Source organism: Spodoptera frugiperda, chromosome 29 (genome assembly GCF_023101765.2).
Source record: "Spodoptera frugiperda isolate SF20-4 chromosome 29, AGI-APGP_CSIRO_Sfru_2.0, whole genome shotgun sequence".
NCBI classification, from domain to species: domain Eukaryota; kingdom Metazoa; phylum Arthropoda; class Insecta; order Lepidoptera; family Noctuidae; genus Spodoptera; species Spodoptera frugiperda.
In genome coordinates, this window is record NC_064240.1 from 4763952 (window position 1) to 4784518 (window position 20567).

At 34.5% G+C, this 20567-nt stretch overlaps 1 protein-coding gene across 4 annotated transcripts; it reads right to left on the minus strand.

The window, feature by feature from the left end:
• Positions 1-347: 347 nt before the first annotated feature.
• LOC118268188 (coronin-2B) lies at positions 348-20319 on the minus strand. Of its 4 annotated transcripts, none has more exons than XM_035582545.2 (13): positions 20067-20234; positions 15585-15753; positions 13199-13396; positions 10310-10426; positions 8964-9113; positions 5948-6112; positions 5074-5280; positions 4521-4625; positions 3300-3437; positions 2871-2973; positions 2322-2500; positions 1697-1852; positions 348-1376 (listed from the first exon to the last, which is right to left on the minus strand). In XM_035582545.2, exons 2-13 carry the CDS (start codon positions 15597-15599, stop codon positions 1239-1241), a joined length of 1671 nt encoding a protein of 556 aa, XP_035438438.1. In that variant the 5' UTR covers positions 15600-15753; positions 20067-20234; the 3' UTR covers positions 348-1238. The 4 variants fall into 4 exon arrangements, with proteins under 4 accessions (XP_035438438.1, XP_035438436.1, XP_035438435.1 ...); XM_035582543.2 differs by having other exon boundaries at positions 13199-13417; XM_035582542.2 differs by lacking the exon at positions 15585-15753 and having other exon boundaries at positions 20067-20319.
• Between the last annotated feature and the right edge of the window lie 248 nt (positions 20320-20567).

Genomic DNA, 20567 nt, shown 5'->3' on the forward strand with positions numbered 1-20567 from the left:
TTTAACTATAAAAAAATGGGAATAACATGAAGTGCTTAGTAAAAAGTGCCTTTCACGAGATCAGCAGCCTAATATTAATTTGTAACAAGATTTCATTATACAGACATTCGTTCTTACTTTAGATCTTATCATCTCAACGATTAGGCAAGTTGAACAATTATTTTTAATATTCCACGTCAATTAAAATAATAATATATTGAAATCATAACCCTGATTCAGAATCCATATACACAATTGTACAGAAATAGTAAAATCACACACACAAAGTAATAATAAACAATAGTTTGTGACATGAACATTTACATTTAGTAGAATGTCATGGTCTTATCACATTTTCTTTTTAAATAAAGCAATTAACAAATTTAGTTTGTTAAAAAAATTCATAGGCCTTAAAATTAGAAGCCTACATTCAATTCAAATAACCGACAATCACATTAAGCTTAGCTGCCAATGAAGCCAAAATATAGTTTTTGGAATGATTCATTTTGATCCCATTATAATATAAACTGCCCTGCAGATGTCATGATCTCATAATTTGAGCGAACAAAATAATAAAAAACAACTCAAAATGTAAAAAATAACTACAAAAGTTGCATATAAATAAAATTAATATAAAAATGGGCGTAGTGAGCCCAAACATTTAAGTTATAAGTCTGCTGCTATCCCGCATTGCGTTTTATAATTATCACTGATCGATGAGTGTAAGAATAAGGTCACTACAGACTTACATAGTATTCAATACCGTCAACTATGAAGTAAATCTTCCTTTCCACGCTTAAATATTTGATCCTTACATCACTTGCGTAACAACGCGTTCCTTAAACATAGTCTATCTTACTAGTACTTTAACTTGTGACAACATTAAGACGTGGTTTAGACTAGGGAATGACAACTAAACCTTAAATAACATAGAATACAAGGCTAAGAACAGATCAAGTGCTTAAAGCTTGATCGACGTTTTACAAGCATTTGTAACGAACATTTCCAAGTGCCTCGCGCTACGTGAGCTAATGGGGACCACTGGTCACTGTGTAGAAGTAGCTTATATTTAGTGTGGCACAAAATATAATAGAAGGCTTAAAGACTTGATTGTATCAACATTATCAAGTGAGAATGCGACCAGTGGTCTTAGACCTTCCGTAGTGCGCGAGGTCTTGTTTTCATTGCTCGTCTTGTTCTGACGCGGAGCTGAAGCGTGTTCGCTCGATAAGACAAGGACATGTAGAGGCGAGGCAGGCTTACGAGCCGTCGCGCTGCAGCCTCGCCTGCAGGGCGGCCACCAACTGCTCGAGCTCACGAACTCGTTGCTGGCTGTTCTGTAGCTGCCTCTTTACGATCCTTAACTCTTCGCCTTGACGGTTGAATGCGAGGCGTAACTGGAAACAAAGTAATATAGTTTAGTATACTAATTAGTCACAATATATTAGTAGGTAATTATCAATTATTTGCAGGAATATAAGGAGCTCATATCATGAAAGTGATATCAGTAGTGTAGAAGGAATTCATAACCTTTTTTTTGCGTTTGGTTGAACTGATTTTAATGTGGTTGTGAGCATAATATATTTCACGTCTAATAATGGGTTTTAAGTATACCGGCAGGTATTAAGTTACCCGGATTAAAAAAAATCCCGCGATTTAATTTGAAGGTGGTTCCCTTTTAAAAAAGTATTTTACATCAATATGTCAGCATACATACCTCATGTTCAGTACTGAACACGTCTCCCTGGTTGATCTGCTTGTACAGCGGCACGGGCTCCGCGTCCCCAGTCTGCTTGCCGAACATACGCTGCAGTTGATGGAACTTGGTGTTCTGGTTGGCGCTCGTCTTCTGAGATTTTTCATTCACTTGCACCTGTAGAAAAGAAATAAGATTTTATGAGTATGTAGCATTATATTATATTATTAAAGGTAATACCAGCAAACCCTGCGAATTCCGTTTCGCCACCAATAATATTTCCTGTTTTCTTGCTTTCTCTTGAATTTTCTTGCTATAAACCTCACGGAGCCCGAGACCTTTCCAACGAATGCAAAACCGTGGAAATCGGTTCGTGCGTTCTGGAGTTATAGCGTCAGGAAGGAAAACCCGACTCATTTTTATATAATAGAAGATAATTGTATTACATAATACATATACATATGTAAATGTCTTCTTATATAATTCAAGCAGTCTTAATCCCAATATCAATCATATCACTCCGGTCGAGCCGACCTATTACCTCACTTTTTCGGCTCTGCCACACTTTTTTGTAAATATTTTTTTTTCTGCATGTGAAGTGAATGGTGTCCAATAAAAATAATTCTATTTATCTAAAGATACTTACATCTAGATGTTCGGTATCGTTGTTATGGTCGTTGGGCTGCCAGGTGCCTAGCGGGCGGTAGTCGGGCGTGGTCTCCCGCGAGAGGAAGGCAAACTTCTTCCTGTTGTTAGCGTCCTGAGGCTGCATGGCCGGCGCGTCCTTGTTGTTAGTGCGAGGCTTGTGTGTCGAGATCGTTACTCCTGGAATATTATGTTTAAATAGGTTGTTATATTGTTAATTAGGAGCTCGCCCGTGTGCTATGCCTGATGTTTTTTTGTGAATGTGAATATTTGTTCAAGTTATGTGCGCATACAATTTGGATGTTCATTCAAATCAAATCACTTTAATGCATCCATAGTGTACAGTGTGGTCTACAATTTTAACACAGTAATATGTTCCAATTATAGGGCCTATTGGGCACCGCAAAAGTACTTTAATTTAAATACATTTAATACACTCCATCTTGCATTTTATACATTCCTCAAACCTCACAGACTACATTATACGCGCAATATACAATTACACATTTTGCCACATAATACATAGACATTATAATTTGACGACACATACCTGTCTTCATACTAATGAGCAAAGGCGGCGAGTTCATACCGCTGAGCCAGTCTTTGGCTGTGAGCGCGGGCAATGGCGCCGCAGTGTCTGGGTACAAGTCCTCCTGTAAAATACAACGTTAGTAAAATATTAATTGGAACTAAACTACTTGAATGTAAGTTCTATTTAAATAGATTGAGAAGCGTCACAAAAAAATAAATTTTTTTTGAAGTTCAATCACTTTTTAAGTTTCTGTAATAAATATACGTTCTACATATTCGTTGCAACTTTGAAGATTGGGAGATTTGGAATGAAGAAGAAAGATAGGGCCTCCGCTAACCTCACACACGGTGAAACAACGATGACTATGGCTCTCCCACACATGTCCATAGTATTATGGATCTCATTGCCCCATGTACTTCTTAAATAAGGAAGTGGTAAGTTGTTTACCTGGAAACAGTCGGACTTGCGCGGCACGATCATGGAGATGGGCTCGCAGAGGCCGCGCGAAGTATGCAGCTTGTAGAAACGGAATACTTCGCACGCCGCCGTATTCACGCCACGCTTCGGCATGAAGCCTAGTCCACGCTGGAAAGCATATAAATGAGAAATTAATAAAGAAAGCTTTTTGATATGAAACTATAAAGTGTTTGATTATTGATTTATTTTCTTGTTAAGTATTGCCATTCAATGTTGCTACATTGATTGGCAAAAGACTGGTAGCATTGCTATGCTACCAGTCTTTTGGACACCCTACCTCACGATTTCGATGAGGACAATTTCTTCCACGCTTTAAGTTGGTTTTTATTTGTTATCCTATTTTTTATAATATAATTTTAATTTCACGTTGTTAATATAGATATCTACACTATGTGAGCCAGAAATATAAATTCCTTATTTTTCTACCTAAGGGTCAACTTCTCGTTTATAACTATCGCATTTTTAAACTAGATGAGGAAACGAGATTAAGAACAGTATCCTTAGTACGAGTTTGCGTTACGTTGAACTAACGTTCTGATTGGCCGGCGCGAATGAACCAATCAATCAGAGCGCCGAACACGCTCTCGTTTCGTTTTCGTTCAATTTATTGTAGTTTTCGTCAATTACGTTTGATATCAAAATTTTCTTCGATACGTAGTTATGACATAAGTAATTTCTAGAAACAACACTGATATGTGCAGATTACATTGTAATTGGATTCATATCAAGCCCAGCAAAGCGGAGCAGTGTTACATTGGATTTTTCGATAACAAATTTGTTAAAATGCAATTAGTGTTTCAGCAAACTAATTTGCACTCTCAAGTACTTGTAATAAGTTCTAATATAGATTAACCGTTTATCTGTCCTTGCCAAGTTTAATATAAAAAGCAAGTCACATATTGATGACTAAAGCTTACTTTGTATGCAGATCACAAAATAATTGTACCACATTAGACACATTATGTACGCGAGAATATTTTGTTATTGCATTATGTACAACTCAAGTTGTAAGCTATTTATTTAACCTTAGCATAAAATCAGTAATTTATAAGCAATTAATGCCGGCCATACAATACACATCATACATCCGGAACACTAGAAGAGTCACAAATAGGTCCGCTTGGTACGTTTTATGGGAAAACAGACCACAATAACCTAGGAATAAAGTAGGTTTTCGCATAATTAACTTACTTGTGGGTTTCCAGAGAGGAATTGATTGAGGAAATGTACGTAGGGTGCTTCGTCAACCACTTCATAGTATCTTATATTGCCGTCGCCTTTACCAGCCAGGTACACCTACATAGAAGAAAAATGATTAAAGTACAAATATATATGTAGCACAATGCTGCTCATGAATATGAGCCCCTAGCTTGATTTTAAAACTAGTCGAGTTATCTCGTCAAACAGTTACGTAAATTAACCATTAAACATAACTTAATTTTAAAATTTGTCTTACGGAAGTTGTAATACTAAAAGCTAAAGTTTTATATTTATCGACTAGCTTCACCCGCGTTGCCATGGGATAAAATAAAAGTAGCCTATTTATTATTCCAGACCAAACCTACCACTGCTCTAAATTTAATTCCGATCCCATCAGCCGTTTTGACGTGATTGGGTAATAAACCATAACCTGTTCTACATTCTGATGCTTTCAGCCGTTTTGACGTGATTAAGTAATAAAAATACACACAAACTTTCACATTTATAATAATATTAGTAAGATAAACGTTAAAAAAACACTCACCATATTAGTATCATAATCATAGTAGGGGAACACGACGCCTGAAGAGCTATCGATGGTCTCGCAAACGAGAGGTTTGTCCAGGTCATGTTGGTCCCACACGGCGTACTGACGGTCACTGTAGCGGGAGAACCCAGTCGTCAGTACCTTGCCCTGACTGCCAAGGAACGTGCACTTCGAGGCTTTAGTGCCTAAGTGGCAGGGGCCTTCCTGTAATATGAATAATTGTTATGGTTAGATAAGTGTGGGAGAGCCATGATTCGGCACGAATGAGCCGGCTCGACCCGAGTATTACCACGGCTTAAAAGAAAAGCGACGTGAAACAACGCTTGCGTTGTGTGAGTGAGGTTACCGGAGGCCCAATTATAACAATCATCCCAATCTCCGATACGCCGGCAACGTACTTGTAACGCCTCTGGTGTTTCGGATGTCCATGGGCGGCGGAGATTGCTTACCATCAGGTGATCCGTCTGATCGTTTACCGGCTTACACCATAAAGTTAAGAGTGCTATGAGTTCCGTATATGAGGGTAAGGTGGGGCTGCCACGGACCACAAAGGTTACCGAGGCTCCGGTTTGAATCAGTAATAATATGATATTCCCCCTCTCGCGTCACCTAGAGCGGGAGAAGCCTTTCGATAATTTTCATAATGTAAGTATTGATAGCTAAGTCTGCCTCAGAAATTCTCTGCTCAGTGTTTATCAAACAAAATATACATTATTAGTAACTCGTATTTTTTTCAATGCTATAATAATTATAGCTTCGTCGAAAACAGAACAACAACAGGATGATCAGAGAATTTTTCAATGTGGAACTAATCACTTTTTTGCATATAAACAAAATGTATTTAGAAAAAAGGTCCAAAGTAATGACTGACCGACAAAACAATGCCTCTCCTGGGCTCGATGACGCGCAGTTTCTTGTCCTTGCTGGTGGTAGCGAGCAATGAACCGTCGCGGTTGAACGACATGCAGTAGATCACGTCTGTGTGGCAATCTATCACCTTCACCGCCTCGCCTTTGCCGACGTCCCATACGAAGATCTGCAAAGCAAAATTTGCCATGGCAGTTAATCATAAATTATATTTGTTTATGCAAATAGGTTACAATGTAACTCTTTTACATGTCAAATCTCTTAAATAACTAGATGTGGCCGGCATTTCCTATCGGACTACTCTGAGAAGAAATGCCGAAACAAACTCAGAGTTAAGTAGCTACACATATTATTTCTCTATTATTATGGAACACTATAGAGTTATTTTAAATTCACTAACAATTTCGAAGGATATTATCATGAACAAACAACATTAATTTTAAAGTTCTAGGAATGCAGATGAATTATAAAAAAAATGTATGATGTTAGAATACGGTTTGTTTCATTTAAACCTGACACGATTCATGAAGTCTTGTAAAAGTTTAACAGTTTGGCAAAAGGCCTATAGATATCTGAGAGCGATTAAGACAGATATTTCTTAAATATGTATAATATAAAATAATTCATAAATCCTGATTAATGTCTGCTTTGCTTATACCTAACTGGTCAGTAGTTTGTATTTTATTTTTTCCTTATTATAATATCGATCTACAATCTACATTAATTGTCAGCCTAACATAACACCTTCGTTCTCACTACCTAATCTATTTCTAAGCACATGTAGCTATATAAAGTAATTAACAGACGAATGCAAACATTGACAATGTATCGTTAATCGTTAGTACCTCGAGTGCCGTCATACCGTGCCGTGTTATACTGATAACGTACAAGATCAAGGTTAAGATAAGAGTGAACATAAGGTCTATACAACGAGGTTGCACGCGGCGCACTAATTTTGTTTAAGAACGTCGTGTGCACTGCTTTGAAATTTTGTTAATACAATGCCCTGTTGTGTTAAGGAAGTAAATAGTATTATTGTTAAAATATTGCATTGGTTAGTTTTTAGGAACAAAGTAGGTAGTAGTATAATAGTAATACTATTCTCAGATTAGAACCTAGAGAGCGTCTAAGGTAAGCATCTCATAGGCGCCATGAATTGTTTTTTAGCACCGGCCCCCGCCACTCTATGGGCATTTTGGCATGCGCGTCTTGCGGCGACTCTCTGTAACCTGAGGCCCTAGGTACTTCCCAAGTTTCCCTTATATCTTGTTTGGTATTAGTGATAATACAGCTCTGACTACAATTGTAGAACGTAAGTCGAACCGTAGGGTGTGGGTAATCTAACATAGAAATGCTCTCTCTCTTTCTCTCTTGAGTCAAGACAAGACTGTCTTAAATAAAGTTATAATATGCGTATTTATCGATAGCCCAAACTTATTTAACCCTTTAAGCACCCAGTTAAAAATCAGTACACTAAATAAGAAGGAGCAATCGTGTGAATAGAACGAAAAAATAATGCATGTTCTCTATCGCAGCAACAACAACATAAGCGGCAGGGACATGGAAATATGCAATATCAATTATTTATCAATTTTGAAGCATCGCAGAACTTCAGTGGCATAAATAACTGTTCTGCTATACTCCTAACGTGGAATTCGTAATTCCGTTTTATTGGAAATATCACGCAAAACCGAATAGTCGTGTAACGGTTTGCACATCCAGATTCGCGTGACAAACGGAAATAATATCAGCCTGTATATATCTCAGTAATCTCGAGTACGAAAGTGTTCACGGATTGTTACAAAAAATTTTGAAGTACATTTGTGTTGACATGAGATTTTGATGTATCTTCAAAGTGAGTTTATTCGTGCGTTCTGTTTCAGAGGGTTGCACACACAAAATATACAGTCAAACGAAGAAACAAAGATATACTTATGCAATATTATGCACTATGTACTAATTTTATCCCAATTGTATTGTATATCTCATGTAACAGAGGAAGGGGAAGATATATAACCTCGGCGCGTCGCGTTTTGCAATCGTCTCAAGAGCTATCAGCGCACCACAGATGGATCCGGGACAGGCATCAGCCCTATTGAACCCAGTGATGCCTGATCCGAAGCTAGCTAGCGGGTTTACCAGGGTTTCGGCGCTAATGGTAACGGGATGGTTTTTAGTCAGTAAGAATCTGACGCCTCGCCCAAGGCGGGAGAAGGAATTGGATGATTCCCCCCCACCCAAAAGGCGACATAGCCTGGTTTTTATACAATTTATCCAGTGGCGGATTACAAAAGGTTATTTTTGAAGTTCAAATAACAGTCTTTGTATGATTGTAAACATTGCGATTAGCGCTTCAAATATACTCGTAAGTAAACAAATTTATTTTGATGATGTTGGTTATTAGTATGTGTGTGTAATGTGTATAGATAACGTGTGCAAACTGGATAAAACATTGGAGCCAAGTGCAGAGATGAATCATAAAGACAACAACGTATGTGTACGAACATTTGGTGAACGATATTGTTTACAATACTTTATCAATGTATTGGGGTAGTCTGCACAAAACTGAAGAGTTTTAGAAAATCAGTTTTAGTTTGAAATTTTCTAGAAGTATTTTTGTCTAATTTACGGTAAACTTACCGTTTACCGTACCGCATATACCGCAAATATAGGTGATGGTAAAAAACGAGTATTATTTTAAAAAAATTAAGGAATTCAATGTTTGTTTTATGTAATAATAGTTGTAATCAACTGCTGACGTTGCATGAATAACACGAATGTAGCGTTTTTGGGAACGTTCCGTTTACACCGGTAAGCTGTTTAGACTGCTTAAACATTACTATGCCCTAAGATTACAAGAAAGAAGACAATTTGCATTGAAAAATCAAATTACGGAACATCTCAATAAAAGTCATGTGGGTTTTTAGACATTTCTACGAGTATCTAACGCGAATACGCTCAGCAATGGACACTTATAAGCCGCTGATATGTACTATAATAATTTCTATGTAACTGCTTACCAAGTAATCGAAGCCAGCGCTGAGCAGTATGTTCTCGGCTGTGGGATGCCACTCGATGTAGGCTACGCGTCGCTTGTGGCCATGTAGCTCTACCAGCCAGTCCGTCAGGTGCATAGACAGACCACCGTCCGGGATGTGCCATAGTTTTACCTGTGGAAATAGAGTACAAGATTAAATATTGGTCAATGGTGTGTTTTTATGGCCTAGAATAGGGTATTATCCTACTAGTCAAATTCAAACTTTTATCGAAATGTCAAAAACGTTACTATTCTATGAATTTTGTTATGACATTGCAAATTATGACGTCATAATTTTTTTGCGTCAAATAGCATACTTATTACGCAAAAAATAGCAAGAAAATTTTTATAAATAAGTATATCGTCAAATGAATGAATGAAAATACGTATTTTGGGATATTTTATTATATTGAAATATCAAAATAATTTATTTTTAACCTAGTAAACTACCCAATACGGTATATGCCCTAGGGATGTGCCGTAACAGGAGTTGCATCGTGGGGTTCCGGAGCAGGTCTATTAAGAGGACCCGGTGCCCCTTACGGGTGTTGAGGGTGGCCACCGGGGTGGTTTTAGTGAGGTAAAAATCCCACACTCCCTAGTCTTTTATCCCCTAATAGCTAGGCGCGTTTTGAAGGCATTCCACCGTCATAAAAAAAAAGGATACGCTATATGAGTTAGGCGAAAGATTACGAGTAGACTAATTGTCATTCAAGAAAAATATAATTGACAAAATAGACAACAATTTTACTATAAGGACTTTACTATAATCAATATGAAATATACAAGTAAAAAGATTATGTAGAGAATCTAGTGTAATTTAAAACACATATAACTTAATACATAATTTAAGATACATGTCACGGCTATTTTTAATGAATCATTCATCAGATAACAGTCACGAAACCCATTAAAGTAAATTGATATGACATTCTTTATAAATAAAATCAATTGCAGTTCATATCAAACAATAAATTGGGTTGCTAATAAGAACCGCTATTGTTTCAAACAAAACAATCAAATGCAATAACAAATACAGAACATCGTTAGCATTTTTATCACTTATTTACTCGACACCAAAACAAATGATAACAATAAAACATAATCGAGAGAACACTGCTTGATAAGATAATTGAATAAATTCTCGTTACCCGTAATGATATAGCCACATCTAATAATATATTGACAACCAGGCTACACGCTTTCGCTCAAACAAAAAGCGAGAAATTGTTCAGACGGAACATCCCCAAGTAATAGGCGTCAATTACCATGAACAAATTGCGGATATAAAAAAGTTTAATAAAAAAAAAATAGCACAAACGAAATTACCGTGCAGTCGTCGGAACACGACGCTATGATGTTATCGTTGAAAGGATTCCATTTTATGTCAAGCACGGGGCCTTTGTGGCCAGTTACACGGCTCGCGTTGAAGTCCAACCTGCCAGTCTGAAAAAAAAAGTTGGTCTAGTGTCATCTTATGTCAAATTCAAACATTGTTCTTCTTTTGAAAAAAAAAATACAATATTGTTGTTTTTTTATTATATCGAAGTAATTTTACTTCCCTAGTTCACAATAACAGTGTACTCTATACCTGAAAATTAATTTTCCGTTGCCAATTGCCATATTTTAACTGCTAATAGTGTGACAGATATGCGCGTCTAAAACGTAAAGGAGCCTTAAAATGACTTCAGATTATGACGTAATAACTATTCCGAAACACGAACGTATTTAATAAACGGTTTACGAAATAATTAATAAGGTGTTCCGCTACGTAAAGATATCATTTCACATCAGATAGAGTGACCGCTTTTACAAACAATTAAGTTGCAACGAAACAATTGCGTCAAGCGAACTGCGAGGCAAGGATTTGTAACGTTGCAGTTTTGTTGCAAATATGCATCAAGATGGTACACATTTCTCACAGTATTTGCAATCACAACACGTTCTGATGTGTGAGTACCGCAATTCGGTTGTTCGGCGGATGTTTCAATAACGCATGTTTGGCTACAATTACTTCTGAACACGGTGATGTGGAGTTTAAGGGGATAATAGTTCAAACACTATTTTAGAAGTCAAGGTGAGAGTACCGTTCATACATTTATACAGATGCACATTACAAACAAATATCAATGCAGTGGACTTTTAGACAGGTCATCGGGAGTTTAACAATATCATTAGCTACGAATAGACCGACAAGAACAGGTGTATAATTTAATCACCTATTTAGTGACATCTAAAACTTTAACAATAAATTAACAGATACTTAATTATCCCACAACTATTTTTAATCTACATATCTTAGAGGCAGGTGGATAGAACTGACATTTCACGCAACCACAGATAGAAAAACAAAAAGGTTTTATCAACTTAATGACGTTTTTTTTTGGCCAAGGCAACAAATCAAACTGATTAATCTGGGATACACCTTGTACAAACACGTATAGTGTTGGGTACACAAGCGAGGGCGGTTCAGCCATAAAACCAATAAAAGGCGCAAATATTGGTGTCGGGCGACCAGTGACGTCTTACTAGGTCAGAACCGATTTTTAGCCAAAAAAGGTTTAGTCATTTCCTAGGTGTTGTATGTGAAGCATAAGACTGGGTTTCAGATTCAGTCAAGTAGCGTTTAAATTAAGTTACAAATATTTAAAATGTCTATGACTTAGCGTGAATTAGAGAACAGATACTTATAGTCTGGACTAAGGAGCTCAAAGGTTTAGCAAGATTTGCTCCTTGTTCATTATTGGCAGCCCGTTAGTTTTGCAAAAAATTGGCCAGTTATTGCCCATTTTAGTCGTACATGACCGTCGTCATGAGCAAAGAACTAAAACTTAGAATTTATGGGATCTTTTTCAATCTCAGAAAATTAGACAACGTAACGAAATTAAAAACTTAAGAGGTTAGATTAACCTTAAGAAGCTTAATTGATTAAGGAATTAACTAATCTACTTTGAGTCGTTGTAAGTATTGCAATGGTCAGTTAGTATGGCTTCAGCTTGGGTTAATCTTTAACCAGGATTATGGTGGACCTACGTGTATGTACCTTACTGTATAACCAATCGATTACGAGAATGTAGAAAGATGACAACGGTAGTTTTTCAAGTTTTTAGAACTTTTATAACCTTTTTCACCACCCCAAACTCTAAGATTTAGAGGGAGCACCTAAAGGATCCCCGTACCTTTACCGTTCGTGTCATTTTATTATGGGTTGCTGAAAACCATTATAGATGTCATTTAGTATCACTAATTTATTATTCCTTACCTTTTTTTTTAAAAGAGTTTGTCCAAAACAGGCATATTTCAAAAATTTACGATTCGTTTATTTGAAATATGGCATGACGTCACTTCTACAAACGACGGACATTCTTTTTTAAATCCTGTCAACATCCCTTTACGTATGTTGTTGCTTTTTTAAAACAATGGCATTTGGCATGAACACATTCAACGGAAGGATCACGGAACATCCGACAAATTCTTATTGTTGTCGGACAAAAAGACAAAACACTAACACAAAACAATTGATTTGATAACTTTTCCTATAATAAAGACTATTGCATTCGTGCTATTGTTTCATAAATAAATACTCAGCTATTAAATGTATTTTATTTGTCTAGTTTTCAATGAAAAATGTTTATCTAAGAAAGGTAAAATTTATAGACTGCAGTACATTTGAAACGCTAGTCTTCATAGCTTAAGTTATGGAACGTAACATAAAAAATAATAAGGAGAGATTAATTATTACTAGTGGTCGCCTAGTGGTCGAAATTCGACCATATACGATTTAATTTACAATACCACTTAACATACGTTCAAGGATAATTTGTATTTAACGAATTGCTATTAGTTTTGTAAAATTCAAATTAATATATTCCGGCGCATCATGAATAACCAAACCTCCTTCAATTAGAAACCTCTTTTCATATGAGACGTGAGAATACCATCGCAATGTCTATCGATTTTGACGTTTTGTCAAATACGATCAGATACTATTGTGTGTGTAATGTTTTATTTATTGATTTAATGTACTTTATAATCATTATTTTTGAAAAATATTAACGTTCCGCAATTCTCCTACACATAAACTATAAGTGTACCAAATTTTATGCTCCAACGTCCGCGCAATTTTCGTAAAAACTGTTACAAAGTTTTTGCTTCACGTATTAATATATAGATTTAATATATTAATTATTATTTAATATAAATTCTGTTTATACTTACGTGATCCAAAGGCAGAACAAGGAAGGCACCTCCACCAGCCACCTCCGTCACTATGGCAACGAACTTAGGGTTGACAGCGCAGAAATTAGAATCATGCGCATTCCTAGTTATTTTGATGTTGTCATAGCAACGCTCCCGTTTGAAAGGTACGCCGTATACATGGCGGAATTTGGAGCTTCTCACACCACGGAACCATACCTGAAAAACGTCCAGTGTCAGCTGCAGGGAAACAGAAAAAGCAAAGATCATTGCGAAGCATAATATAGTACATAGACATACATAAACTAAATAGTACAAATAGTTATTATACATCATATAATAGTTCACTATATAACTAGAAAGTTAACACATTGCCTAATGGTAATAATTCACTGGCTGCCACCGAAGTTGGTGTAAGTGTATTTTGCGTGACGGGTTATGAAATGAAGTAGTGTTTTGGTCAAATATTACACATAAAAAATATAATAGAATCTCAAAGAAAGGTTTCCAATCAAGCTGAGAGGAAGAGTTAAAGGTTTTCCTATTTAAATAATTGAGATGTAACAACTATTAAGCAATAATTATGATAAACGTTTTCGATATGCTATAAGACTAACAACGACATCATTATCTGCTTGTGTCCATTCCAATGACTGGCCGTTTACGGACCATCATCGGCTATGAATAGCAATCATTACGTATGATTTTTTTTATCTGTACCCTTAGTACAAGTTTGCTTTACGTTAAACGAAAATGAAACAAGAGCGCGTTCGGCGCTGTGATTGGTTAGTTCATTGGAGCCGGCCAATCACAGCTTCGAATGCAGTCTCGTTTCGATCTCGTTGAACGTAAAGCAAACTCGTACTAAGGCCCCTGTACTCTACTAGAATGGAATTGCGTATGGAATTTCAAATGATATTCAAAAAAAGAATGATTTGTATCTGGCCATAAAGAATAGAAAAGAGGTTTGGACTAATGTCCCAAAAATTACAAGCAAACGTGATGTTGCAAACGTAAAATTAACAAAACACTTAAGTTAGACAAATGAAAGTGATAGATTCTTTTTTTTATTTAGTTTGGCAATTACATTTATGCTCTTGTTAAATTGTTTTGACAGACAATCAGACTTGACTATGACTTGCACGCAATGAGAGAAAATTATGTGTAAGTTAAATAACAATTTACTTTGATTATTACGTATGATTTAATAAAACTTTTTTCGAATCAATGAATTTGAAAATACGGAAATCGTGTACCAAGAGTGTACCAGTGTGGGTAGATAAAATGTATATATTTTTTAAAGGAAATTTTGTCCATTCTAGGATTTTCTCCTGTATTGTGGGTATGTACCTAATTACCTATTTATATTTATAGTGTAATTAGCATAAACTCTCGCTTTGTAACGTTAAGATTAAAAACCCATTAAAGACTTTACCACGCATAAATTTTACTTTCATTATTCTAAGACTTTTATGGTCGATTGTTACGTGAACTATTAAAGGGAAAAAATAATACACAGAAGCAAAAGTTTAATTAGAAATATAAGTGATTATTATTGTTTCTTTCAACATAGTTATATTAGTCTGAACGAGTATGGCTCCTTGTGAGAAAGGTTTTAATAATTGAATTTTGTACTGAGTAACTGATGTATTCATGAATGCGGGGAATTAAGAGCAATAACCATAATTGCGTAACGGATTATTAATATCAAGTGTCTTATACACACGCTCCATATTTTATAATTGGAGCAATGAGCTTAAGCGATGAACGCGTCTATGATTTATCGCTAAATGCAGCGCTATCAAGTTATGAGAATACTGTAATTAAGTACTTTAATGATGATTTAAAGTTTATTTTACTACCTATTAAGTAAACAAAAGAAACATGTTGCAAATTCGTGTCTCTTAGCTTAACTAATATATTTTGAAATAAATATGTAAAATTATTCGTTTTACTAAATGAGATATTGTGCAACGGACCTAGTTTTAGGCATCTCATTTTATTCCTACATTTTATGTTCGAAGCTATACTTAGTCACTAGTGTTTTGCCAAGATTTTTCATATATCTATGTACCTATTTATCTGCATGTTTAGGGCAAACAATTGATGATTTGTATTCGACTTCCTACGACGATTGTGTACCTATTTGTACCTGCATAATTATGCACATGCGTTTGTATTGTGTTTATGGCCTTGCCTTACTAGCATCCAAACCACAATAAATATTATTAACGTAGCCATTCTTTATAGTTTTATAACTACACGCAATATCCTGGAATCTAAAATAAACATTCCTCCGATGCAATCTATTCCCCAAATTTTAAACAATTTAAACGTCTAACTACAGCATAAAAAGCATTCCAAACAATATCTAAATAAAAATGTGCAAAGAAAAATAATACAGTACCTGTGAATTAGTCATGATGTCTCCACGCTACTGGTGCAATATCAACACATGCACTACATAGAGGCACACTCCACAACTATACAGTTCTGTGCATTTTACATACAACAATCGTATACACAAATAACATAAAAATCAGCTGCCCACAACATGATGCACTGTACCTTTAACACTGAAAGTTGCAAAGAAACAAAAAAAAAGGATGCATTAAAAACATAAAACAAAAAATAAAATGTGCAAATAGTTAGAATAAATACTGAGACGCTATAGTCGTGTAGACCTGCGCTAGGTCGCTACCAAATGATAATCTGAGTACGAACTATGAAGTTAACGGCAGAGGCGCGTGTCTTGAACGGCGCGAGAAAAAAAAAGTGAAAAGACACTTGTTACATACAGAGTCGTTGTCGCCGCCGACTCTTAGAGAAATTCAAATCATTATAGCTGATAGAACATCAATTAAATAATACGAACGATTATGTAAAGTTTGTTGCATAATGTGGATGTGTTAATTGAGAAGCATTAGGAAAGTTTACAATAAAATTATGTATTTGACTTAAAACATCGTTTAATTTTTTTAATGTTTTTAACTCATTGTTATATCATCGATTTCCGTTTATTTTATCCTCATTTCACTATCAAACCCCTATATCAATTACAAGTCGTGCCGAATAGGGTAGATGACTAATTTTTATTTTAATGTCCGTCTTGTAGATTATTTAAAAATATTAGACACGCATTTTTTATTTTCTTACGGAAACAAATACTTTCGAAGATTTATCGATTTGAAATATCGCGTGACGTCACTTCTAGATACATTTTATACTTAGAAATGACGTATTTGCTCCCACTCCAAAACTTTAATTCGTTTTATCTAAGTCTAAAAAAATACGTGTCTAATATATTTTTCATTTCCTAACTGACGGACTAAAAGCTTTTTAATTTTCATACCCCGTCATCATCCCTATTCAAAGAGTTATTAAAACGATTAAAGTGATAATTTGTCAGTCACTAAGCTTAGCAAAACGCGTTAAAGTGGTACAATTAAGCAGTGGGTATGACTCAAACAAAATATTTAGCAATAAGTAACACTTTCGACTGGGTACATTCAAAAGATAAGGATGTTACATGATAATCAACGAGGCGCAACAAAAGAATGACTACAAAGTTACAAACTAACCACAGTAGAAGCTACCTTACACATGCCTTATGTCATGGTTCCAAGTGTGATTTCATTTTGATACTACAAACTAGATGTAACTATGACGTAATATTTAAGTTAGCAGTTATCTAAGGACATCCTTGTATCACCATATATAACTTTGTGTACTTGTATCGAGTGTGTTGGTCATTTGTGTTGTTTAAGAGTTAAACAAGAAAAAACCTTGCAACTACAAGTCTGATTGTTTATGAAATAATCAGGATTTCAAACTGATTTGATTGATTGATGTCACCTTATCCTTGATTTGCGATGTTTATTTAATTTGTTTGCCTTGTTATTGTGATCGTAACTTAACTAGTGATGGTCCACAACCTTACTTAACAATCGAGTTAATTATTTTTTAAATTCCATGACTATTTATTTAGATTTAGTTATACATTTATTAGATCTTTTAATTTTGTAATTTTCGTTAATTAATAAAATAAAATAACACAGATAATAAAAGTTCAAATATAAGATTACAAAACAGGTTTATATTCAACGGCTTGATTAAACATTGATTAAATATTTTTAGATTATTAATTTCCTTTTGACTAAACACAACTGACATTTTGATATATGAATTATTAGAAATTCGAATATTCTGAGAACGAAATAGACACTCAAAATTACACGAAAGTTAATGACTTTTTCATTATAAACTGTAGTTAAACACATGTTTAGTTACCTCATGGGAATGGTGTCTTAATTTGAGGCTATTGTTATAACAAAAATAATTGTTATCTCAAAAGTACTACATACAAGGGAAAGTTAGTTATGTTGCCTTGTCAAGGGATTTGCATAAAAGTGCTTTATCTGATAGATATGAAACCACTATAGATAAGTGCTTGATGGAACCTTTATAATGAAAGGTAGGTACAGTTTTCCCTCTGTTGAGTCATTATAATAATTATTGTGTTTTGTAATAACAAATGGTTTCCATTTATTTAAGTAGTAAATATTTGTTTACTAATTCTTTATTTTACATTTAGTACATAAGTACTTGTCTTGTATGTATGAGTAAAAGGGGCAAGCCTGGTGTGATATTTCGAGAAAAACTTAAATTAATGACAATTTTTTTATTTGCCTGACATAAAGTTTACATTTTGAGACACTTCACTCAATAGTTGTGATTTGGTTTATGAAAGAAAATTGTTTTGTTATGGATAGTTAGATTACTAAAGTTTGTATTGTATAACTATGTCTGTCTTTCATGCATTCAATGAAAGACAAAATGAATCAACAATTTGTTCGAATTTTCAAACATCATTGTGGATAGAATTTTAGTAATAACAAAAATTTTAATTCTTTTACTATGCATATTGTTTAGCATACTATCACAATTTCGATACAATTCCGAGGCCAGATATTTAGAAATATCTAGGTAAATTATGTAAATAAAGCTACTCCCAATACCAGTTGAGTGGTTATAAAAAATACCTAACTCTCTTCTAACATTTTATGACGGCCTCATTAGTGCAATGATTGCTAGCATGCTGCTGAGATCAATTCCAGGGTCAGTTGAACAGTCAAACATTTCTAAGTTATATCATGGAGTCTGGGATTGTGCCTGGTATAATGACAAGACTCATTTTCTATGGGTGGGTGTGCATTGGGGCACTAGTGCCGTTATGGCTCCCCAAATACTTCTTTGGTTTGAATGATTGAACAAGTGATGATATTATGAAAACCTTCTATAACAAGACTTAGTCAATACACAGGAAAAGTGTATGTTTTATCTGATAAAATATGCAATAGCAACAGATTAGCTATGCAATAAATGCTAACTCACATTGCTGATGATCAATCATCCAATTGAGGAGAAAGCTATGGTGAAAATATTGTGCCTGCTTATCACATCTGTCTATAATGAATTGTATAAATAATCATACATCATCAGCCTATAAAAGGCCATTGCTGACCATAGCTTCTTCTTGCACAGAGAAGGTTGGAGTATTAACTTTTCGTCTGTGGGTATATGAGACAATAGAATACATGTTGGGTCTCACACAGATCTGCGCTCCAGCATACAATGGTTAATCACCATGCTTGCTCAATGTGGATTAGTATTTATATAATACTGTTTATTTATAAGAACTTTAACCACAACTTCTTGAAGATTATAAAAGAACTTTCGGTTTTTTGATATTGTTCATGGTATTTTTATGATACAAAAGGTTTTTATGCACATACATATGAAACCTAGAACCAAGACAACAATTTGTGGATCACAAAGAGTTGCTTTATGGGGGAATGAAATCAATCTACCCAGCCACTACATCAACTGTGCAGTTATATGACTTTTGTATATATTCATGATTTATTTTTAATATCAAAGTCTGATCAACTCAAGTGTAACCAAAACAATAACAAGGTTACACCTGGTGAGTTATTATACTATATTTATTATCATTACAAGAAGTTTGTTCATGATTTAGTTTTTAATACATACAATATAAAAAATATAAATCAATTGCTGTTAATTTTGGTCTTGAGTTATTTGTGAAGTCCAGGAGAGGTTTAAAAGGTGAGAACAAAATGTTTGAGGTAGTACAAAGTTTGCCAGCTAGTAAATACATACAGCAACTCTTTTAGGAGATATTATTTCAGCAATTATAGAAAATGTTGTTTTGGCTGTAGATATCTGTGTGCATGGATCAATCAATCAATTCAGTAATAATCTTCCAAATTCAAATAATCTTTCTTTGTTGCTATATAAGACTGAAGGAATAGATAATGCATCTCGCTTAAATCAGTATTACCGTATTTTAAATAGCTGTTTAAATTAAGATTTTTAGTTTACTAATAATACTGTATATTTTTTTTATTGATAAAGATGATAAGATTTATTGGTCAGTAGGTTGGCTCTGATACTAATCTATATAGATAGACATTATGTTCCACAAACATGTTATTATTTTTACTAAAAGAGTATCTATGCATGTGTTAAATTGCAATGTAAATTGTGGGCAAACAGTAGAAATTGTTGATGAGAAAGTGTTGTAAAAAACTACATAACATGCTGATATAATTCCGATGTACTGTTTCAATTTTGTACCTAGCCGTGCAGGTAATTACGTTAAACATGAAATACTATCTAACTATCTGAATAAGATATTAAAACGTTATTTAAAAAAAGAAAAATTGAATTTCGAACAGAAAAGACCATAAAGTAGCGGTTATAAAGAACTCCTTGTGGACTACGAATGAGTTTAAATCGATAACCTAGTTGTAGAGTTTATTCATTAAAACATTAATTAAAACTAAATATAATAAAGTAATTTTACCTTTGCGGCAGGTTTATTGCACGCTCTTACATCCACAAGAGTACTCTTGCCAGGACTCTTCTCAACAATGTTTATTATTTCTAAACAATTAGTTTCTCTTATCGACTCATCTTTTACTGGAGGCATATCCTTTACACAATTAACAGCACAGTTTTTAATTAATAATTATTGATAATAGAACACGTTAACGTTAATGAAAACAAAATACAAGAGATGTTACCGTACTGTTTCAACTTCAAGTGAAAATCGAAGTCAAGTGAACGAAAGAACGAAATCATCAACTGAACGAATGTAATCAAACGTCGTTGTTGCCAGTATATATTTTTTTAACTAGATTGGAAATAATCGGAAATAATTTTAAACATTTCGTTAATTCTACATGTGGAAAGAACCTATATAAATATTGAAAATTGATAATTAATTCGTATTTAAAACATTTTTATTTTAAATCTCACCCTTGCTTAATTTTATTGTTTGTGGAACAAGTTTAGGAAGAACGAA

Excerpts from the sequence above, each read along its gene's own strand:
- LOC118268188 (XM_035582541.2), bottom strand. The coding sequence starts at position 20,192 with ATGCCTCCAGTAAAAGATGAGTCGATAAGAGAAACTAATTGTTTAGAA. Across the intron at positions 13,418-20,066 it reads GCAATAAACCTGCCGCAAAG|CTGACACTGGACGTTTTTCA; the intron begins GTAAAATTACTT and ends GTTTCCCTGCAG. Across the intron at positions 6,113-8,963 it reads GCGCTGGCTTCGATTACTTG|ATCTTCGTATGGGACGTCGG; the intron begins GTAAGCAGTTAC and ends TTTGCTTTGCAG.